This window comes from Beta vulgaris, chromosome 5 (assembly GCF_026745355.1).
Source record: "Beta vulgaris subsp. vulgaris cultivar EL10 chromosome 5, EL10.2, whole genome shotgun sequence".
Classification (NCBI taxonomy): Eukaryota; Viridiplantae; Streptophyta; class Magnoliopsida; order Caryophyllales; family Amaranthaceae; genus Beta; species Beta vulgaris.
Genome location: NC_079206.1, coordinates 12,755,430 through 12,774,695, shown reverse-complemented (window position 1 = coordinate 12,774,695; position 19,266 = coordinate 12,755,430). Strand labels below are relative to the sequence as shown.

Sequence of the window (19,266 nt, the reverse complement as noted above, 5' to 3'; positions counted from 1 at the left end):
CAAGGGTTCACAAGATCTAATTACTCTTGATCATGAGATCGAAGCTACAACAAGGAGATTAGGAGGTCAGAGAAAACAACAACAAGAATTAATAATGGAAGACGAAGTACCACCAAAGTCTCTACGGGAGTATGCTATGCACCTATGCCCGATGAGACCACCACCACCATTACCAGACCAACTACAATTGCTACACATTTCAAGCTCAAGCCACAATTCGTTCAGTTTATCTCACAAGACTCTTATGCAGAACACCCAAATAGAGCCCTAATGATCATTTGGCTAACTTCCTAGAGAAGTGTAACACTTTGAAACTAACAAATGTTTCTGATGATTTGAATCGACATTGTGCTTTTCTTTTTTCTCTCACGAACGAAGCAAAAGAATGGTTGAAAGAAGAATAACTGAGAAAGATCGCCATATGGCCGGAACTGAAAAGGTTTTTTTTTACAAGTTCTTCCCTCCTATGAGAACTTCAAAATTTAGAAATGAGATATCTGATTTCCAACAACATGAATTGGAGTCTCTCTATGAGGCATGGCAGAGATACAAGGCTTTGCAAAGACAATGCCTAGACCATGGCATTCCTAAGTGGCTATTGATCCAGACATTTTACAATGGTCTGAAGCATGATGTTCGAAGTTATATTGATGTCGTATCTGGCGGTACTTTCATGGACAAAACTCTGGAAGTTGCGAAGACATTTTTGGATGATATGGTTGCCAACAACTATTTGAATGATTGGAGTGTGTCTCGTTAAGTCAGGTGTCCATCTTATTCAAGGTCTCAAATCGCATTCATCTTAGTCTATAGTTTTTCATTGGATCTGAAAGTTAAAAGTTCCCCCTAGAATTATTTTTCATCTGGAAAATTTGCCAAAATGGTCTTACTACAACGAAAAGATTGAAATTAAGTCATATTTTTCTTACTTTGGACTGTGTATTTACCATTTTGAGGATTTCTCTCATCTTTTTTTTCTAGTTGTCCGTTTGCTATTTCTTGGTGGTTCATTTGGTGTAATCATAATGGGGTGATTTTCCGTCAAGAAAATTATTCTCCAACCAAAGTTAGTGTGATGATTAGAGTTTATGTGTATAAAATTAGGCTTCTTGAAGATTCAATCGATGAAATTGATGCTAAGCTCTCCTTGTGTTCTACTAAGCAGAGTTATGAGTCTCTAGGTTATTCTAAGGTAGGGATCGGGTAAGTTGGTGTCCTTCTCCTAACAACTATAACAATGTTGATTTTGATGGTTCAAAGCTTCCAATGGTGAAGCTTCCTTTAATTTTGTTATTTGTGATTCAGATTGGAAAGTTTTATTATGTGGTGCTAGTGGTGGTGTTCTAGATTCGTCGATTTATATCCTTGTTGCTGAAGCTAGGAGGTTGAGAGAAGGAAATAGAGTGGATATTTCTTTGGGCTTTAGAAATCTTATTATTGAGGGTGACGAATATGTTATCCAATCTATTAAAAATATTTGGAAAATTCGCTATGGTATTTAACTCTCTTATTTTAGATGGCGGTGAAGATTTAAAGTTGTTTGAGGATGTCCAGATTTGTCATGCATTTCGGGAGGCTAATGATGTCGCTGATTGGATGTTTCATTGAGGTCGATTACACGACGAATTCAACTATTAGGTCGTCATACTAAAGATAATAGATATAACAGAGGAATAGCATTGGATTGTAAAGAATGATCCTTTTTCGCAAATCACATATATTACCATCAGGTTCACGGTAAATTTAGTGTAAACCCGGTCTATATAAGTTTTTTACTTAATAAAAATGTGTCGAGATAGTTTTTCATTATTTTAAATATTGACATGAGTTTTTTCTTAAAAACTAGACTAAATTCTATTATTATTATGGTATTATTACCACCTACCAAAAGAAGGATTGTATAATGTCGTGACTCATGACAATACTACTCCATATATCTTCTTCCCCTCTGGCTAATCAAATTCAACTATTAGGTCGTCATGCTTTCTTGCTATCACACATTTTATCTAAAGCATTTCAATATAAGTATCCATTTATAGATGATAAAATAATATAGTCATTAATAGTGTCTTTATAGCTTAAATTTTATAATCAAAATTATATCCTTTAGAAAGATGGATCAACTATGATTTTCAATCTTGATCTTAATCAATAAATCATTCCAAATAATACATGCCATGCTTTCTTCCACTCACTTTGTATCTAAATTATCCGGGTCATTTTTAGATCACAATCTTTCTCTTATCTGGCCAACTAACAAAACTATAATTATTTTCTTGTTTTTTGGTATTTTTGAAACTAATCTTTTGGAGTTTTGAGCAAGGCTCGTCATCTTCTCATTCTGAGATTGCAAAAGAAAAAGAGAAAATAATAGTACTAAAGAGAGCCATATGAAACTATGAAGTTGACGGTGATTTGATTTTAAATTTTGGGTACCACTCCAGTAAAATTTTATCAATTGAACTAAACTGCATATTAGTTGTGTCTTGTGTGTTTATGCGAAGTATAAAATCTCAAAATGAAAATACTCAATTACCTATTATGTAGATGGATTGTTTAAAGAATTTTGTAGAGATGAGAGAATAATCATCAACAGAAAGAGATTATATTCAGTTGGTATCCAAAACCCTTTTCTAATTGATATTCATATTAGTGTCATTTTACAGTTTTTATGGTAGCAAAATAAATGGATTCAAAGTATAGTCTAAGTTGTGCTATTGTACCACAAATTGTATAGATTCATGAAATGCGTTCGTCATTGTTATTAGTGTTCTCAAATTTCCTAACAAGTACCCTTAGCCCTTAGATGTAGATGAAACTTGGAAGTTGAAAGGTACTTATTTAGAAGTAAAATTAGATATGCATTCTTCCCCCACCCACTAGTTAGGAGTAGAAAGAGGAATCTCATGGATTCATGTACTGTTTCATCAATGTTGTTGGTGTAAATTTTTCTTAAACTATATGGTACCTTTTCGTTTATAATAATGCAATATTTTTGATTTTTACGATATATATATACATAGGGGTAGGATCCGCTGAAAACACCTATTAATCTGAAAACTGAAAACAAGGGTAACTTTTAACCCCTTTAGGGTAACTTTTAACACTTTTAGGGTAACTTTTTCCAGTTTTGGGGTAACTTTATTATATTAAGGGTAGTTCTATATATTTCAAGGATAACTTTATTGATTATAAGAGTAACTATTACCATTTTTAGGGTAACTTTTAACTTTTTTAGGGTAACTTTTAGCAATTTTAGGATAATTTTATATATATTTCAAGGGTAACTTTTAGCACTTTTAAGGTAACTTTATATGTTATAAGAGTAACTTCTTCCACTTCTAAGGTAACTATAAAAAAATATCAAAACAACAATAACTCGATTTATCAACACTTGCAATAACATTCAACGAATTTCGCAACAACAAATGCTTGATAAAGAAAAAGCAAATTAACTATCAATAAAAATACAAGCAACTGAAATGTTCCCATAAAAATTTTGGAAGGAAATTAAGCACTGTATGGATTCATCATGTTCGATTATGCGATTGTCAAAAAATTCACGCATGGATTCATCATCATTGATATAAACATATCTTCTCATTTTTGTCCAGTGCAGTCAAAATCTGCTACAAATAATTCAAATAAATACATTAATTACGAAAAATGTGATAAATCTTTCAAAATCGCAAACAAAACAGATCGAATTTGAACGAAAAATTTCGATCGAAAATTAGCTCAAAATGAGATGAGAAACTGGGCAGAGTATATACAAGTAATCTCCAGATAAAACATTTCATGGATTCTTTAAGGTCCAGTTAGCGTCGCTATTAGAGAGAAAAAAATGAACTTTCTTTACAGAAAATAAATCTAAGATTCTGAGTGTATACAAATGTTCTGAGAGTAGCAAAAACCCAATAAATTCAGTGTGATAATGATAACCAAAATGAGCTCAAAATTATCATAAAATTAACAATTACTCATCAAATCACATAACTCAAAAAAAAATTGTAAATGAAAATAAACTAAATCTAAAATAAAAAAAAAACAGAGGAAAACTTACTCGAATTTTGATCTGGAATCCGCTTGATCTGGAATAAACGAAGGAGAAAGGAGAGAGGAGAGAGAAAGCTTGAGTTTCAGAAGATAAACGAAGGAGAGAGAGAGGAGAAGAAAGAGGAAGAGAGAGAAAGCAAACGAAGGAGAGAGAGAGGAGAAGAGGAGAGAGAAAGTTTGAGTTTCAGATCAAGATAACCGAAGGAGAGAGAGAGAGAGGAGAAGAAAGAGGAAGAGAGAGAAAGCACGCGTTAGATTTTTTTTTGGCTCAAAACTTATCCGTGAATTTCGTCCGTCAGATTATACTATGGATAATCTAACGGTTGAAATTGCTTGTTTTCAGTTTTCATATTAGATAGTGGTTTTCACAAGATCCCATTCCTATATACATATATATATATATATATATTATATATATATATATATTATATATATATTATATAATATAATATATATATAATATATACATATATATATACCTATATATATATGTATATATATGTATGTATGTATGTATGTATGTATGTATGTATGTATGTATGTATGTATGTATGTATGTATGTATGTATGTATGTATGTACATAGATATGCATGTATATACATATATATATGTATATATATATATATATAATGTTGTTTTATCAATCTCACTATATATATATATATATATATATATATATATATATATATATATAATGTTGTTTTATCAATCTCACTATATATATCAACTTTTGTACTTTCCAGTAATAGATAATTAGAAATATGAATAGTCAACCTTATGCTTTGATAAATTTCAAAGTCAAATTGTTGCATTTATTCAGAATGCATTATTTTTTTAAACTTATTAATTAAGTTCTAACAAACTCGAATTCAAGTCAGTTTAGCCTCAATTAGGGAATAAGCGTTGCCACATTATTAGAGTTTGAACGTAATTGTTGGTTAAGCTATAATCCTTACCAGCTGATTCAAATCACTTGCTATAAAAAAAAATCCATAATTTAAGGGCCCGTTCGTTATCGTTTTTTGTTTTCAGTTTTTTTGAAAACTAAAAACCAAAAACAGGAAACCAGAAAAAGTGGTTATCACTTTTTAGTTGTCAGTTTCCAAAATCATCATGTTCTCAATAAATTTGACTAATTTTTTATTTATTATAGAACATATATCATATGATTTTGAAAATCTAAAAATCAAAAAATAGAAAACCACAGTAATATTGAACGGGTCCTAAATTACTTGTTAGAAAATGTTCAAAGTCTAGTAAAACTTATAGTCGTGCACGTGCAATGGGTTTGAATCCTCGTAGAGGTAGCCAGAGCACCAAGAATGGTAGGGTCGGGACTCGGGAGAAAAGAGTTGGGAGCTTGGAATCTAGATAGACCTTGAATAAGAACAATTTGAATATTCAATGTATACCTAAAAGTTGTGGAGGGAATATAACATGTGAAATTGGAAAAATGTGCGATTTTGATTTTCGAACTGAATTGATAGGGAAAGCTCTAGAGGCTTGACAATCACGGGTAGCATAATACAATTCGATAATCATGTTCTGCGTCTTAAAAATTAGGCCAACTGCACCCCTCACAGGCCACATGGCCACAACAATGACTTGTATGTATGATGATTGAATATTGATGACTGATGGAGTAATTTACAACCACCAATTATACCTCCATGACATGTTCTTCCTAACCCAACCACTTCACACTTCTAAATTCCCTATAATACATGTTACCTTTTGTACTTGTACATCAAATGCGAATCGTCACTTTTTCCTCACCTTTAGTCTTGGCTAAATTAAGGAAAGGGTGATGAATAGGGGTTTGGTGATGCTGCCAATTTGCGAGCGATTAAATTGGTGAATGGTGACCAATATTCTAGTAATTTATACTTCCTCTATTTCTAAATAGATGCAATATTAGCATCATATACACTATCCAATATATTTATCATATTCAAGGAAAGTAAATAAAAATAAAAGTCCGACCTTGAATATAGTGTGTGACTTATAAAAAGAACAAAGGAGGAACATCATATGCTTTCTAGATGGTCTGTTTCTGCTGCCATCTCAACTTCATTACACACTACAGTCACGTATAATTACAGTATCACAATTTTGAGACAGGGTAGAGAAGGGGGAAAATATTACTCTTCAATGACAGGAGTATATATATATAGATGTTCATTCTTCCTTTTCAGGTAGACGTTCATGTTCTACCTCTAATTCTAACAAACTAGAAATGCAAAACCAGAGCACACAATCGTGAATCGTGATACCACACATCTCAGCTTAAAACACAAAATCCATATGCACAGGTTACCTTTGGCACACCTCAACTCTTCTAAATGGGTTGGGATAATAATAGTTTAGGCGAGGAAAAAAATAAGGGATCTCTAACTATATGTGCAGAATCCGCTCAAAGATCAAACATAACGGGACTGCAAGCAGTCTTTAGCTTCTTAAGTGGCAATTTCATCAACTTCAGAGTGGAAAACAAAACTCGGGAAAGTCGTCGTGATATCCCTGCATAAGATTTTCAAGTAATAAACAAATAAATTAGGTTCGAGTACTACCGTATAAACTCTATGTATACAACACACCCTTTGACTCAAAATACTTTCCCTATTTTTCAATTTGTAATGTATCAGATTATTTACTCCATCTCTACTTTTTTCCGTAAAGTTGGATCACACACTCATCTCTCAATCTTATTATAAGTGTGTCAACTTGCTCTAGAACAAGTAATTTGACATAGGAGTAGTATATATCTCGATTATGAAAATAAATGATCATACCTGAGATATTGGAGTGTCATTATCTTTAACAATGAAGGATTTTTAGAAACAAACTGATGCCACTCGGATCTATCAATTTTTCCATCTTGATTTACATCAGCTTCTTGGAATGTCTGCTCAAATAATGGTACACCATAGTTAGCTTAACCAGGTTGCAGAAACAAAGAGATTAGCGGAAAACCAAATTAAAGTTAAATAAGTCTTGCATATAAGAGATGTGTAAGCTAGGGTTAATTAGGATATGGAGTAAGTTTATGGGCAACTACAATTGTGATAAATGACTTCTAATATGATCTGGGTTAATTTTTATTATAGTATGATTAGTGTATAAGACCATCTTATGTAATAAAAGGACTTGAAAATACTAGAAAAACTCCCCTCAACTCTGTTCACCTCAATGACACTCCTACTGTCCTACCTTTTATAAAAAGATATGTACCCAAATTGTCACTGTCATCTTGTATCTTGGTCAACATGACCAATTTCTAAGGCCCTGTTCTTTTGGACTGGACTGGAGTGCACGGAACTGAAGTGATACTGTGAAAGGAATTTGTCTAATCTGAATTTGCGTGCCATTTATTCAGCGGTTCAGCCCAAAAGAACAGGCCCAAATAGAACATACAAAAAAGGACAGAGATCTGTTTCTATAATAACTTGTTACCCAAACATGTATGGGTTCCAGACTTCCAACAAGCATCATCCAAACATATAACAAATGAAGCAATGTCTAATACTCACCTTATCAAGTATCACCTCAATTGTTTCATCTGCCAACTTCAACTCAGATTCATATAGAATCGCAATCAACATTTGCCTCACCTGAACACAGAAAATGATCCCACAGAAGATTCATGTCTGACAAACGTTGCTCATTGCTAAACTCGTGAAATAGCGAATCAAACATTGCGCATTAACAAAAAACACAATCAACATATGCATAAGAGAGCAGACACATCACACTACAGTGAAACCTAAAAGCTCAGGGTTGAAAAACACGCAATTATACATCCATGTTGAAGAAAAGCTGATGTCTGTTGTGCCATCAGCTATCACTTGTTTCTTTAATTTCACTATCACAATAATCATACAAATTCGTGATGTGTCCAGCAAAAAAGGGAAGAACAGTGATCTGGGTACCCCTCCCAAGAAGCAGCAACAGGGACGAGACCACATTTTGCAATGTCTCAAAGCAGAGAGTAAATCCAAACAATGTCCGACTGGCTAATAACAAAAGATGGTGACAACCATGTGGCATTAACTTAAGATGCTAAAGGTGGGGTCTAGCCAATCTAAAGTACAGTATTACAAATTTAAACAAGGCAACTTTCTCTGATGCATCACAAAGTTTTTCTTTTACAAAAAAAAATATAGTGAGTGGAAAATACAATATACCTCATCGCGCTCAATAAACCCTGTACCATCCAAGTCATATAGCCTAAAGGTGACTGCAATAGAAGAAAATGAGTATAATAATCAGCTATATACATAAACCACGGTCCACATACAAGAGCGACTTTGTGTGAATCTGAGGAACATACAGTCTATCTTCTCTTCTTGAGAGGCATTAGGATGGAAGACATTCAACACTCTAACAAAGTCACCAAAGTCAACCACTCCTTTCCGTTTAACATCAAATAAGTCAAAGATCTGTTCAAAAGAGATATTAATGTTATTTTGGGTGTCAATTAAAGAAAATCGCATCAACATAATTATTTATAAGAGTGAAAAATAATCACTTTTGATCAATTTTTATTGATGGCGAAGAAAACAAGCAGAGTGTGACCACAGATATCTTGACTTTAGTCTACAACAGAATGAGCAACATACCCGATTGGCGAAAAGATTCTCTTTCTTTTTGTTCTTGAATAAAGCTAATTGAAATTCCTCCTGCAGATACAATTGTAATAGTAAGAGCACTATTCACACAGCTCCGACAATATTATCCATGTACGGGCATACAAAACATTAAGGAACTGAATCAAAAAACACTATACAGATTTTATAAAAATCCAACTCGAGTTGTTTTATGCAAGGCAGCCAAGATTGAAAGCCAGTCTAGATATGCCAAACAACTGAACAAGTCATTTCCAGGTCGAAACATTTCGCATTTGGATGGTCCATTTGTGTTAGGTCTAAGGTGACACCAGTCATTTAATTGTTTTCAGCAGATTTTATTGGGTTTTGGGTCAACGACTCTGTTCAGTACTCTAACTTCAGGCAGGTTTGGCAGGTTATGGGGTATAAAAGCAACCTCTGCATAAGTCAACCAATATGCACCCATACATCTAATGACACTTTCCTCTCTACAACTTGCGCTGGGAATAAGTATTGATACAGGATGAGAGGAAAACAAAATATAAGACATAGCTAGGAAGATAGTATTGTTATTATACCTTGCTTATAAGCCCATCATCAATCACAGAACTGCTTATACTCTTGAACAGCTCGAACAACGCCTCAACTTCACTCACACTAACTGGTAAAGTAAGAGCAGAAACTATTTTCAGAGCTTCAGGATTAATTCAAAACTAACAGATAATCCACTCGTAAATCATAAAATATGTAATTCCAATTTCCACCAGAGATCACCATATTCCATCAGCAGCATACTAATTTCACAACTAAAACATCATAAATCTACAGTCAACTGGAAATTAACTACTCTGGAATCATATCAGATTACGCTCTCCGGCCTGATAAACCTCGAAACGAGATCATATACATGGCTTGAAATCAACATAATCAAGGCTAATTATGATCAAAACTTACAAGCAGTTTGAGAAGCAAGAAACACAGGGTCTTCATGTCCAGGCCATTGCTTATTTGCAGTAGAATGAAAGCAACCCATATTTCAAGAGGCAGAAATCCACCACTAGAAAAAAGAGCTTAGGCTCCTTCTTTGTTTACTACATCACCAGTAAAACCATCTTAACCTTGCAAATTCCAAAACCAAATCCAACCCATAGTTGCAAATACTAATTAGTACAACATATTAACATACCAAATTCAAAAATCCCATCTAACTTTTAACATGGAAATAAATCATATCAAGATTTAAACAATAAAAGTAATCAACTTTTTTATATAAAAAAGAAAAAGTGAATTCAATTTGTTTGAATAATTCAACGCAGCATGGAAGAGCACTTTAATTGACTTTAAATCTAAAACATGTCAAAAGCAGTGAACCACCAACATCCCAGCTATCAATTCTATTATTTTTCAAAAAAAAAAAAAGGATATTCTCTACAACCTTAATCACAGAATCAAATACAAAAGGAAAATACCAATTCAACTTCCTAATTTGTAAAACATCAACCAAACAAATAAAAAAGGCAAAGTTTTTCCATCATAAAATGTAATTTTATAATATACCCATAATTTTTTTTAACTTCCCACTTCACAATAATTCAATCCGATTTCATGAATCAAACAAAATCTATATACCCAGATTCAATTATACCATTTACACTCACAAATTAGAATTCAGAAAAAAGCAAAAATTAACCCTAGAAAAAATTAAAATCTAAAAATGAAGAACTATATTAGAATGAAGACTTACAAAATATTTAAAAAAAAGTGTCCCGCCGGAGAAAATCCGCCGGAATGTCGACTTTTCCGGCACAAAAAAGCACGCAACTTAAAAGAGAGGAGAGAGAAAAATAATGATGAAAAAACGTCGCTGATTTTATAGACGGAAAATAAAATGTCGTCTTTTAATTTCACTATTATAGAGGAAAGAATGACTTGGAGATCAAGAGAGAGAAACAGCGTCAGATCGGACGGCTGTAAAGTAGTTTGAAAATAGGAGAGAGAAAATTTAGGGTGTTATAAGATTTGTCTAAAGCTACGGTGAAGGAGAGACCGAGAAAGTGAACGTGATTTCGGAGATTATATAGGAAAGAGTGGGACCTACTACTTCCTTCGTCTTAAAATATTATTTCTCTTTTTTATTACAATATCGTTTCTATTTCTATATTTAGTTTCACATTTTTTCGTAATTTAACTAGAGAAACGGTATCCTATCATTTATTTGTTTTTTGAATTTTATTTCTTCTTTCGTTTATTCAACCAAAATGTTACAAATTAATGCTCTTTTATCCATTATTTTCTATTCTCTCTCATAAAATCATTTTTTCCATACAACATGTATTTAGATAAACAAAAAATCTTTACTACTCGAATACTAACATATATTATCGTAAAAAAAAAAATGAAAATTATATTTTGTGATAGAGGGAGTACTTGTTAAGAACTGTTTTTTTCTTTTTTTTTTTTGAAAAAATCGTTTAAAAGATTTAGAAGTAGAGAAAATGAATAAAAAATGAAAGAAGGTGGCACGTGAGTTCGTGTTTAGCCCGCGTTAAAGTGTATCTTTTGAGAGTGAAAGGTGGAAATTTAGGAATTCTTTGGTGAGTTCTTACTACTTTTTTTCACTTTTGTAGTTTTAAGAAATAGAGTTCTTACTACTTTTTTTTGTTTTACTTTTTTAGTTTAAGAAATGAGTCTTTACTACTTTATTTTTAGGTGGAATATTCTCTAGAAATCTCTATCTCTATCTACCAACCCTTTTGGGAAAAAGTTTTTCTAAGCCTCTGGTTTTGTATTTACTTGATAATATGAGATTTGATTGGGATTTGGGAATGATCTAGTTGATTTTGAATTCAAAGTCATACTAACATACTTGTTTTAAAAACGTTGGAAATTATAATACAATTCTAAGTTATACTCAATCTGTTTCAAATAATTCTTCTATTTGGAAAAAATTTCTTTCACGAAAAATATCTAAGAAAAACAAATAATTTAAAAAGAGTACTACTTATATAATTCTAAATTTACTTACTTCGGTTTAGAAAATAAATGTAAAAAAAGTTGTATATGTAATATTTCTAGCGTTATAAAAAACATTGTAGGTAATAGTAATTTAGAAGGGAGGGAGACGATTATGGAAAGGAATAACAGATAATATGCTTAAGGTAATCTATATTTATTTAAACAAATATTAAAGTTGTATGTAAACTTTAATTGTAGAGATGGGATTGTGCCATTATATTACGGAATTTCAAAAAACAATGATAATGTTGATGTTCAAAGTTAATGTTTCCACGTAATTTACTCAAGTTGTTTGCGGTTTTTGTGTGTGTGTGTTTTTTTTTTTGTGAAGGAAAACTTTCAATAGGAATTTGATTTCCATCTCCGATTCCCTTATAAAGATTCAAACTATCAAATTATCTCTAATATACTACCTCTGTTTTTTAGTTACAACGATTAGACATAAAGTGTTAGTAGGAAATGTCTAATCGTTGCAACTAAAAAAAAACAGAGGTAGTATAAGTGAAAGGGGAGTAATAATGTCCCCCTATTAAATTGCAACTTTATCCTTAATAATAAAAGAAAATACAAAATATTCCGAAATAAATTCTCATTCAACTCAAAATCTTCCTCAATCAATGCATATCAACAAATTTAAAGCTCAAGTACAATCAAGGCATATTGGATATCACGTTTTACAAAGGATTTAAATTAAAAAAATGGAAAGTTACCATGTAATAAAATACAACTAGTTTTTTTTACTCGGACGATGCTTCGAGTCGGTTATAATAAAAAATATGTTATTATTTTTTATTTCATAATTTATTTTGCTACTTTTCACATTCTTTTGTCCATTAAAAAATTGAAAAATTCACGTCACGACGTGATAAGTAAAAAAAAATTAAAAGTTTTGAGTTTGAAAACAATACCTTAAAAGGAATTGTGGTAAGAGAATATGACATCAATATTCTCTTGTAAGTTACGTAATAAGAGTGTTAAACATGTACTCCTTCCCTTTTTTTAACTGCTACATATTTCTTAAATGGTTGTTTCTTTTTAATTACTTCATTTTTCTTTAGTCCACCATAAAGTAACACTCTAATATTTGTTCTTCTCTTTTTCCACCCAAAAACACTACTTTTTCACTTTTTCTCATTATTTTACATTAAATGAATAAAAAAGTACACTCCAAAAAGCTTGGAAGTGATATTGCATAAATTGTTGTGCATACAACAATATAGCAACAAAAAAAACAGAGGGATACTTGTCAAGTCTTTTTAGTTAACTATAATTATTACAAGACTTAATCATATTTTATTTGAAACATTAAACAACAAAGTCATAGTGTATTGATGGTTAAGCTCTTACTTTTCATTTCAAAGGTCAAGTGTTCATTTTTTAAGTGAGGAATACACATAAACATAAAGCATTTGCATTAGAAATTTAAGGAGAGTGTCATGTGACACATAAGCTTTCTTTCGCACGTCTTTTAATATATTTGTATAGATATACAAAATACAGAGTAATACATTGAATAACTACAATCTCATAAAAAATTTCATCTCAAAAAATTCTCATTTTGACTACCAACGCTTAAAGAAAAAAACTCAAGAGGCTTGGAACATCACAACTCTTACGATTTGTGGATATACTTTCAATTAAGTATGCAATTTGTTTATCATGGTATGCAACGTTAACACATGCATCTCTACTAAATTTAAAAAAACAGTAGTGTGTTGGATAAGCATAAGTAACACAAAAAATTTCAAAATAATGAGTATTACTCACAACTGTAAATACACAATAGTCTTTAAAAGGTTATGCAAAACTACAATAAAAATTCGCACTTTTGGTTATAAAATAATATTCAATATAAAAAAATTGTATATAGCATAGCGGGGGAGGTTCGACCGCAAATCATTAGGTTATTCGCAAACATGTTTGCATCCACTATTGATTGGTTTCCGACGCACATGGTTTTCAGACTCATTTGCTTTAATAATTTGCATCGACATCGCCATACATCCGACGCACATTATGTGTGATTCGCATCAATTTCTTTGTATACCCGAGCAAATGATGTCCTCTCATCAACAACGTTGATTTTCTTTCTATTTGTGCGAAGCAATTCAGGAGACGCAAATTAACGTTTTTCTATTAGTGTTAACTATATGAGGGGCTACAGGGCCGGGGCTAGGATTTTAGGGGCCCTATGCGGATTCTTAAAAAGAGGCCTTAAAATCCGTATGGAAAGACTCACCGAAACAGTACCAGAGTGCAAAATTTAAATCGTAGTTACAAGGATTTGATCCCTTTACCTCATATAACTAAGGCCCAAAACGCGCCACTGCTCCATACACTTTTATTTGATTTATTATTATTACAAACATTATAAGTACAGAGTTTTTGGGGCCCCTATCAAACTGAGGCCCTGTGCGGTCGATCACTTCGCTCCCGCCAAACGCCGGCCCTGAGGGGTTAAACATAACATAGGATTTGTTATAGTTGATAACTTCCCCAGAAAGACACTAAACCTATGAATATATAATCCCCTTGATGATGGAATAACACTAAGAGTGGCCTTTGTTTCTGTCTAGAAATTAAGGTTAATGATCTGTGCTGAACAAGTCCTTTAGTCCGAACAGGACTGGTTATCAGTTCACCGGAGACCTGCAAAACACAGAAAAACTATCCCGGGGGTTGTTCCGGGATCGCCCCTCCGACGCTCAAGTCAGTTGATGAATGAGGTAGAGAGAGAGTCTAGAGTGAGAAACTCAAGTTAGTTAGGTAAGAATTCAATACCTTTGCATTGATGGGACAAGAGGTATTTATAGTGGTGAGAATTTCCATAAAGTGGTGTGCTGGACATGACAGCTCACTTGGGGATTGGTGATACCTTTTCAAAGGGTGATTCTGGTGGGACCCACGATCCTTAGGTGGCGGCGCCACGCGGCATGATTTCCTTGGAAGGATTTAATGGGCCCAAACATTTAGCCCCACGCCAGGAAGAGGCAGAAGAGCCGTCCGACCGGGTGAAGCCTCTTGGTGGCGTAGAGTTCTCATCTGACCGACCTCAGTAAGGAAAAGCCAGAAGGAGACCAGGTCGGGAAGGCGCCGACCAGGTCTGATTCGCAGGGTCAGTTGGTCCGACCTCCATGAAGGGAGATCAGAAGGGGACCAGGTCGGGAAGGCGCCGACCAGGTCTGATTCGCGGGCTCAGCTGGTCCGACCTCCATGAAGGGAGATCAGAAGGGGACCAGGTCGGGAAGGCGCCGACCAGGTCTGATTCGCGGGTTCCGCTGGTCCGACCTCCATGAAGTGAGATCAAAAGGGGACCAGGTCGGGAAGGCGCCGACCAGGTCTGATTCGCGGGTTCCGTTGGTCCGACCTCCAGGAAGTGAGATCAGAAGGGTCAGTTGGTCCGACCTCCATGAAGTTAGATCAGAAGGAGACCAGGTCAGGAAGGCGCCGACCAGGTCTGATATTCGTAGTTCCAATTAGGCCGACCTCCATGAAGGGAGATCGGAAGGAGACCGGATCGGGAAGGTGCCGACCGGGTGCTCTTAGCCCCAAGCAGCTCGTGACCGATCAGGTCCTTGGAGAGGGAGCTGGCTCGGACAGGGGCCAAGGAGCCCATTGCTAGACCGACCAGATTCGGATAGGCAGGCGTGACTCGGACAGGGGCTAACATGCCCTGGAAAGGCCGACCGGGCGCTTCCTAGCACTTAGCAAATTTGGCTAAGTGAAGAAGGCAAGCAGAGACCTGGTCGGGCAAAGGGTGAGGGAGCCCCAACTTGACCGACCGGGTGCCGGATTGACGGGCGCTGCTCGGTCAGGGGCTAACATGCCCTGGAGAGGCCGACCGGATGCTTCCTAGCACTTAGCGAATTTGGCTAAGTGAAGGAGGCAGGCAGAGACCTGGTCGGGCAAAGGGTGAGGGAGCCCCAACTTGACCGACCGGGTGCTGGATTGACGGGCGCTGCTCGGTCAGGGGCTAACATGCCCTGGAGAGGCCGACCGGATGTTTCCTAGCACTTAGCGAATTTGGCTAAGTGAAGGAGGCAAGCAGAGACCTGGTCGGGCAAAGGGTGAGGGAGCCCCAACTTGACCGACCGGGTGCTGGATTGACGGGCGCTGCTCTCAGGGGCTAACATGCCCTGGAGAGGCCGACCGGATGTTTCCTAGCACTTAGCGAATTTGGCTAAGTGAAGGAGGCAAGCAGAGACCTGGTCGGGCAAAGGGTGAGGGAGCCCCAACTTGACCGACCGGGTGCTGGATTGACGGGCGCTGCTCGGTCAGGGGCTAACATGCCCTGGAGAGGTCGACCGGATGCTTCCTAGCACTTAGCGAATTTGGCTAAGTGAAGGAGGCAAGCAGAGACCTGGTCGGGCAAAGGGTGAGGGAGCCCCAACTTGACCGACCGGGTGCTGGAGCGACAGGCACTGCTCGGACAGGGTCTAACATGCCCTGGAGAGGCCGACCGGATAGCTTTGAGCTGGAAACCAGTGGCTTGACACATGGCGTTTTTTAGCTGGGTAGTTGAGCTGGATGGGACTTTCTGGAAATTTTGACGTTTCATCTTCCATTGGCCATGTGGAGGCCATTGATAGGTTTATGGAGAGACGCCTCCCGAGGCACGCCTATATATTTGTACGGAGAGGAGAGAGAAATCATTTGTGCAAAATCTTCTCAAAAATTCTTTACTTTCTCTCTCTAAAAGCTCTCGCTTCTCTCTAAGTTTCTGCAATTTCTCCGGTTTCCGTCGTCCGACCAGGATCGCTCTTGCTTTTTTAGTTTTATTTCGCTTTTTCTTTTCAATAACCTCGGCCGACTCCCTTGTCAATACAATAATGGGAGAATCGTCCGAGTCGGTGACACCTCCGACCTCACCGCCCTATAATCGGTTCGAGGAGGTGAGGGGGATGGGAATAACGTTGGTGTCGACCTTAATAAGTTGCCCCGACCCCTCGGCCGTTCCCGACGCGGTTCTGCTTCCGAGCCCCTCATCGTCACTAGAGGAAGAGGCCGAGGCGCTGTTCCCTTCCCTTGGGAAGTGTCCCTGGCCTTTTCTTCTAAAGCCAGTTACTTAGATAAATACCTTGCTGATGGTGTAGTGAGGGTGACGATGTCGGATAGCGAAGAAGTGTCAACCTCTGGCCGACCGGAGTTTCCAAATCCGGATCCGAAAGGAGGACCGGGGTCTAAGTTTCCGCTCCCTGCACTGATGAAGGCCCTTATTGACGATCCGAGGGGGCAGGCTGCAAGGTTTCAGATAAGGGACCCCTATATGCTTGTCCGACCAGAGGCCCATCACACTGTTCTTACCCCCCCTCCGGGCTGTACCGCGGTGTATTACAAGTCTATGGAGATGGGGCTCCGGTTTCCGCTGACTTCCTTTGTGAAGGACCTCCTCAACGCCTACAATTTGTGCATAAGTCAAATCTCTCCGAATTCTTGGGGAAGTATTATTGCAGTCCAGACAATATGCGCTATGTTGAGCGTCCGACCAACTATCAGACTGTGGCGCAACATGTTTAAGCTGGTCGAGATGTCGGCTGGGGATAATGGACCAGGCTGGTGGTATTTTCAAGCCCGACAGGGCTACAAGGTGGTGCTTGACCTGCCCACTTCTCAGAAAGGGTTTAGGAGAGAGTTTGCCTTCATCTTTTTCGGAGGGGACTGGGGGATCCCCACAGTCCGACCGGATATCGAACCCAACCATGAGCTTAACTTTAGGGTTCCGGAGATGTCCGAGGAGGAAGCCATTGCGGCCATTTATCTACAAACCGAGGCCCAAATAGTTCAAGGAGGGGAAATTTACGTGGCCAGCAATTGGATCCCGAGCTGCCGCCTATTCAAGAGCGAGCACTTGCTATCTGCGGTCGGGCTGAGCCGGACATTTCCCCGGGGTAATCGGCCGAAGGGGTTGTTTAACTCGTTTTTTTTTTGTTCGCACTTGCCATTTCTCATATTTGGTTCTTTTTGCAGCTTGCTCTTTGACACGTCTCCTCGAATCCGATCCTGAGATGGCTGAGAAGTTGAATTATGCAGCGATGAGGGCGGCCCAGCTCAAGGCTGAGTTGAAGGCAAAGAAGATTGGAGTTCCCAACCCTCCCAAGGTATGTCTCGGGTTTTGGCCGAGTGCTTTTTCTTGCTAGCTCCGAGCTGATCTTGACACTTTGCAGGATCCGTCGAAGCCTAAGGCTTCCAAGAAGAGGAAGGAGCGGGATCCTCAAAAGGTGGCCAAGACCGAGAAGGCGTTGGCCAAGTCCCAGGACGAAAAGGGCAAAAAGGCTAAGTCCGTCGAAGTCAACAGTCCCCGGCCAGAGGGGCGGGCAGACAAATCCGAGGGGACCCGGATTTCCATACATTCGGAGGACTTCCGACCAGTTCGGAGTCCTCAATACACACCGGCCACCCCTCGTCCTCATGACGATCCGGAAGAGCTCAACCTTGCTCTGGCTAAGCCCTTTGCCGAGCTGGATGCCCACGGGCTCGACACCCGTTGGATGAACGCGGTCGAGTGTTTGTACAGCCCCACCGACCGGGAATACATTGCGCAGTCCAGCGGGCCGGAGGAGACGAACGACCTCTTCCGTAGCTGGGTTGAGGTGAGCCCCTTCCCTGTTTAACTTTGCCACTTTTCTCTGCCAAGTACTGATCATTTTGTTATTGCAGTTCTCCGCTCGGCTGGTCAACGTGGCTCGGAACAAAGTGCATCTGGCCGACAAGGTGTCGGACTTGGAGACCCGGGGTAAGAAGCACTATGAGGAGCTTCGGGCTGCTAAGGAGGGCCAGAGGATAGCTGAGGCCGACCTTGTCAACGCCAAGCGCTGCATCGACCGGGACCAAAAGGACTTCAAGGCCGAGCGGGAGCAATGGGAATTGGCTAAGCAGAAACTCATCAAGGAGAGGGATGAGGCTGTGGTTGCCAAGGCGGCTGCTGAGGTCCGAGTGGCGGAGGCTGAAGGCAAGATTACCGAGCTGCGGGTCCAACTGGACGAACTGGAAAAGGCTCCCAAGACCGAGGACCAATGGTTTGCGGGTTGGAAGGAGACCAAGGCCTGCGAACGATTCGTCAACGAGGTCGGCTCTACTGCCCAGAAAATGGGGGTAGACGACGCCCTCAAGAGGATGAAGTCGGCCCTGGAGAGATCGCATCCTTCTCTTCCTTGGTCCGAGGTCATTGGGAGCTACGAAGCTCTTTTAAAGGAGGAGGATCAGGCCATACTCACCGAGCTGCGCATCGCCCTCTTGGATGGTGATGATGATGATGACGATGATGATGATGATGATGCAGATGCGGAGGCGGCTGAGGATGATCAGGGCCAAGGGGTGGCTAGGTCCGAGGAGCATCACGGGAGTACTAATGATCAGACCGACCCCCCTGTCGCTTGAGTTTCCTTTGAACTGTATTTTGTCTTCTTTTAGCTCTTCAACCTTGGTAGTACTAAGGTTTTAGGATGTAATATTTTTCTAACTTCAATGAAAGTCTTCTTTTTATTTTATCCGAGCACCTTCTATGTTTGTCAATTGCAGTTTGCTTTCAATGAAAGGACTTGTTAAGTTTTTCCTGTTAGAGCTGGTCGGATTTAACTCGATCAACTC

The 19,266-nt window shown here is 38.0% G+C and overlaps 1 protein-coding gene and 1 non-coding gene across 3 annotated transcripts; both read right to left on the bottom strand.

Annotated features, from left to right (window-relative positions):
- Nucleotides 1–478: 478 nt before the first annotated feature.
- On the bottom strand, nt 479–585 carry LOC125498138 (small nucleolar RNA R71). Its single transcript, XR_007274904.1, has one exon. It is a non-coding gene; the product is annotated as a small nucleolar RNA R71 (small nucleolar RNA).
- Nucleotides 586–6,180: 5,595 nt separating this feature from the next.
- On the bottom strand, nt 6,181–10,713 carry LOC104892839 (calcineurin B-like protein 1). 2 transcript variants are annotated; one of them, XM_010678849.4, is made up of 9 exons: nt 10,409–10,713; nt 9,619–9,782; nt 9,243–9,325; nt 8,677–8,736; nt 8,388–8,496; nt 8,242–8,294; nt 7,588–7,668; nt 6,850–6,962; nt 6,181–6,577 (listed from the first exon to the last, which is right to left on the bottom strand). In XM_010678849.4, the coding sequence occupies exons 2-9, from the start codon at nt 9,695–9,697 to the stop codon at nt 6,514–6,516; spliced, it is 642 nt and encodes a 213-aa protein (XP_010677151.2). In that variant the 5' UTR covers nt 9,698–9,782; nt 10,409–10,713; the 3' UTR covers nt 6,181–6,513. The 2 variants fall into 2 exon arrangements, with proteins under 2 accessions (XP_010677151.2, XP_019105060.2); XM_019249515.3 differs by having other exon boundaries at nt 9,619–9,755.
- Between the last annotated feature and the right edge of the window lie 8,553 nt (nt 10,714–19,266).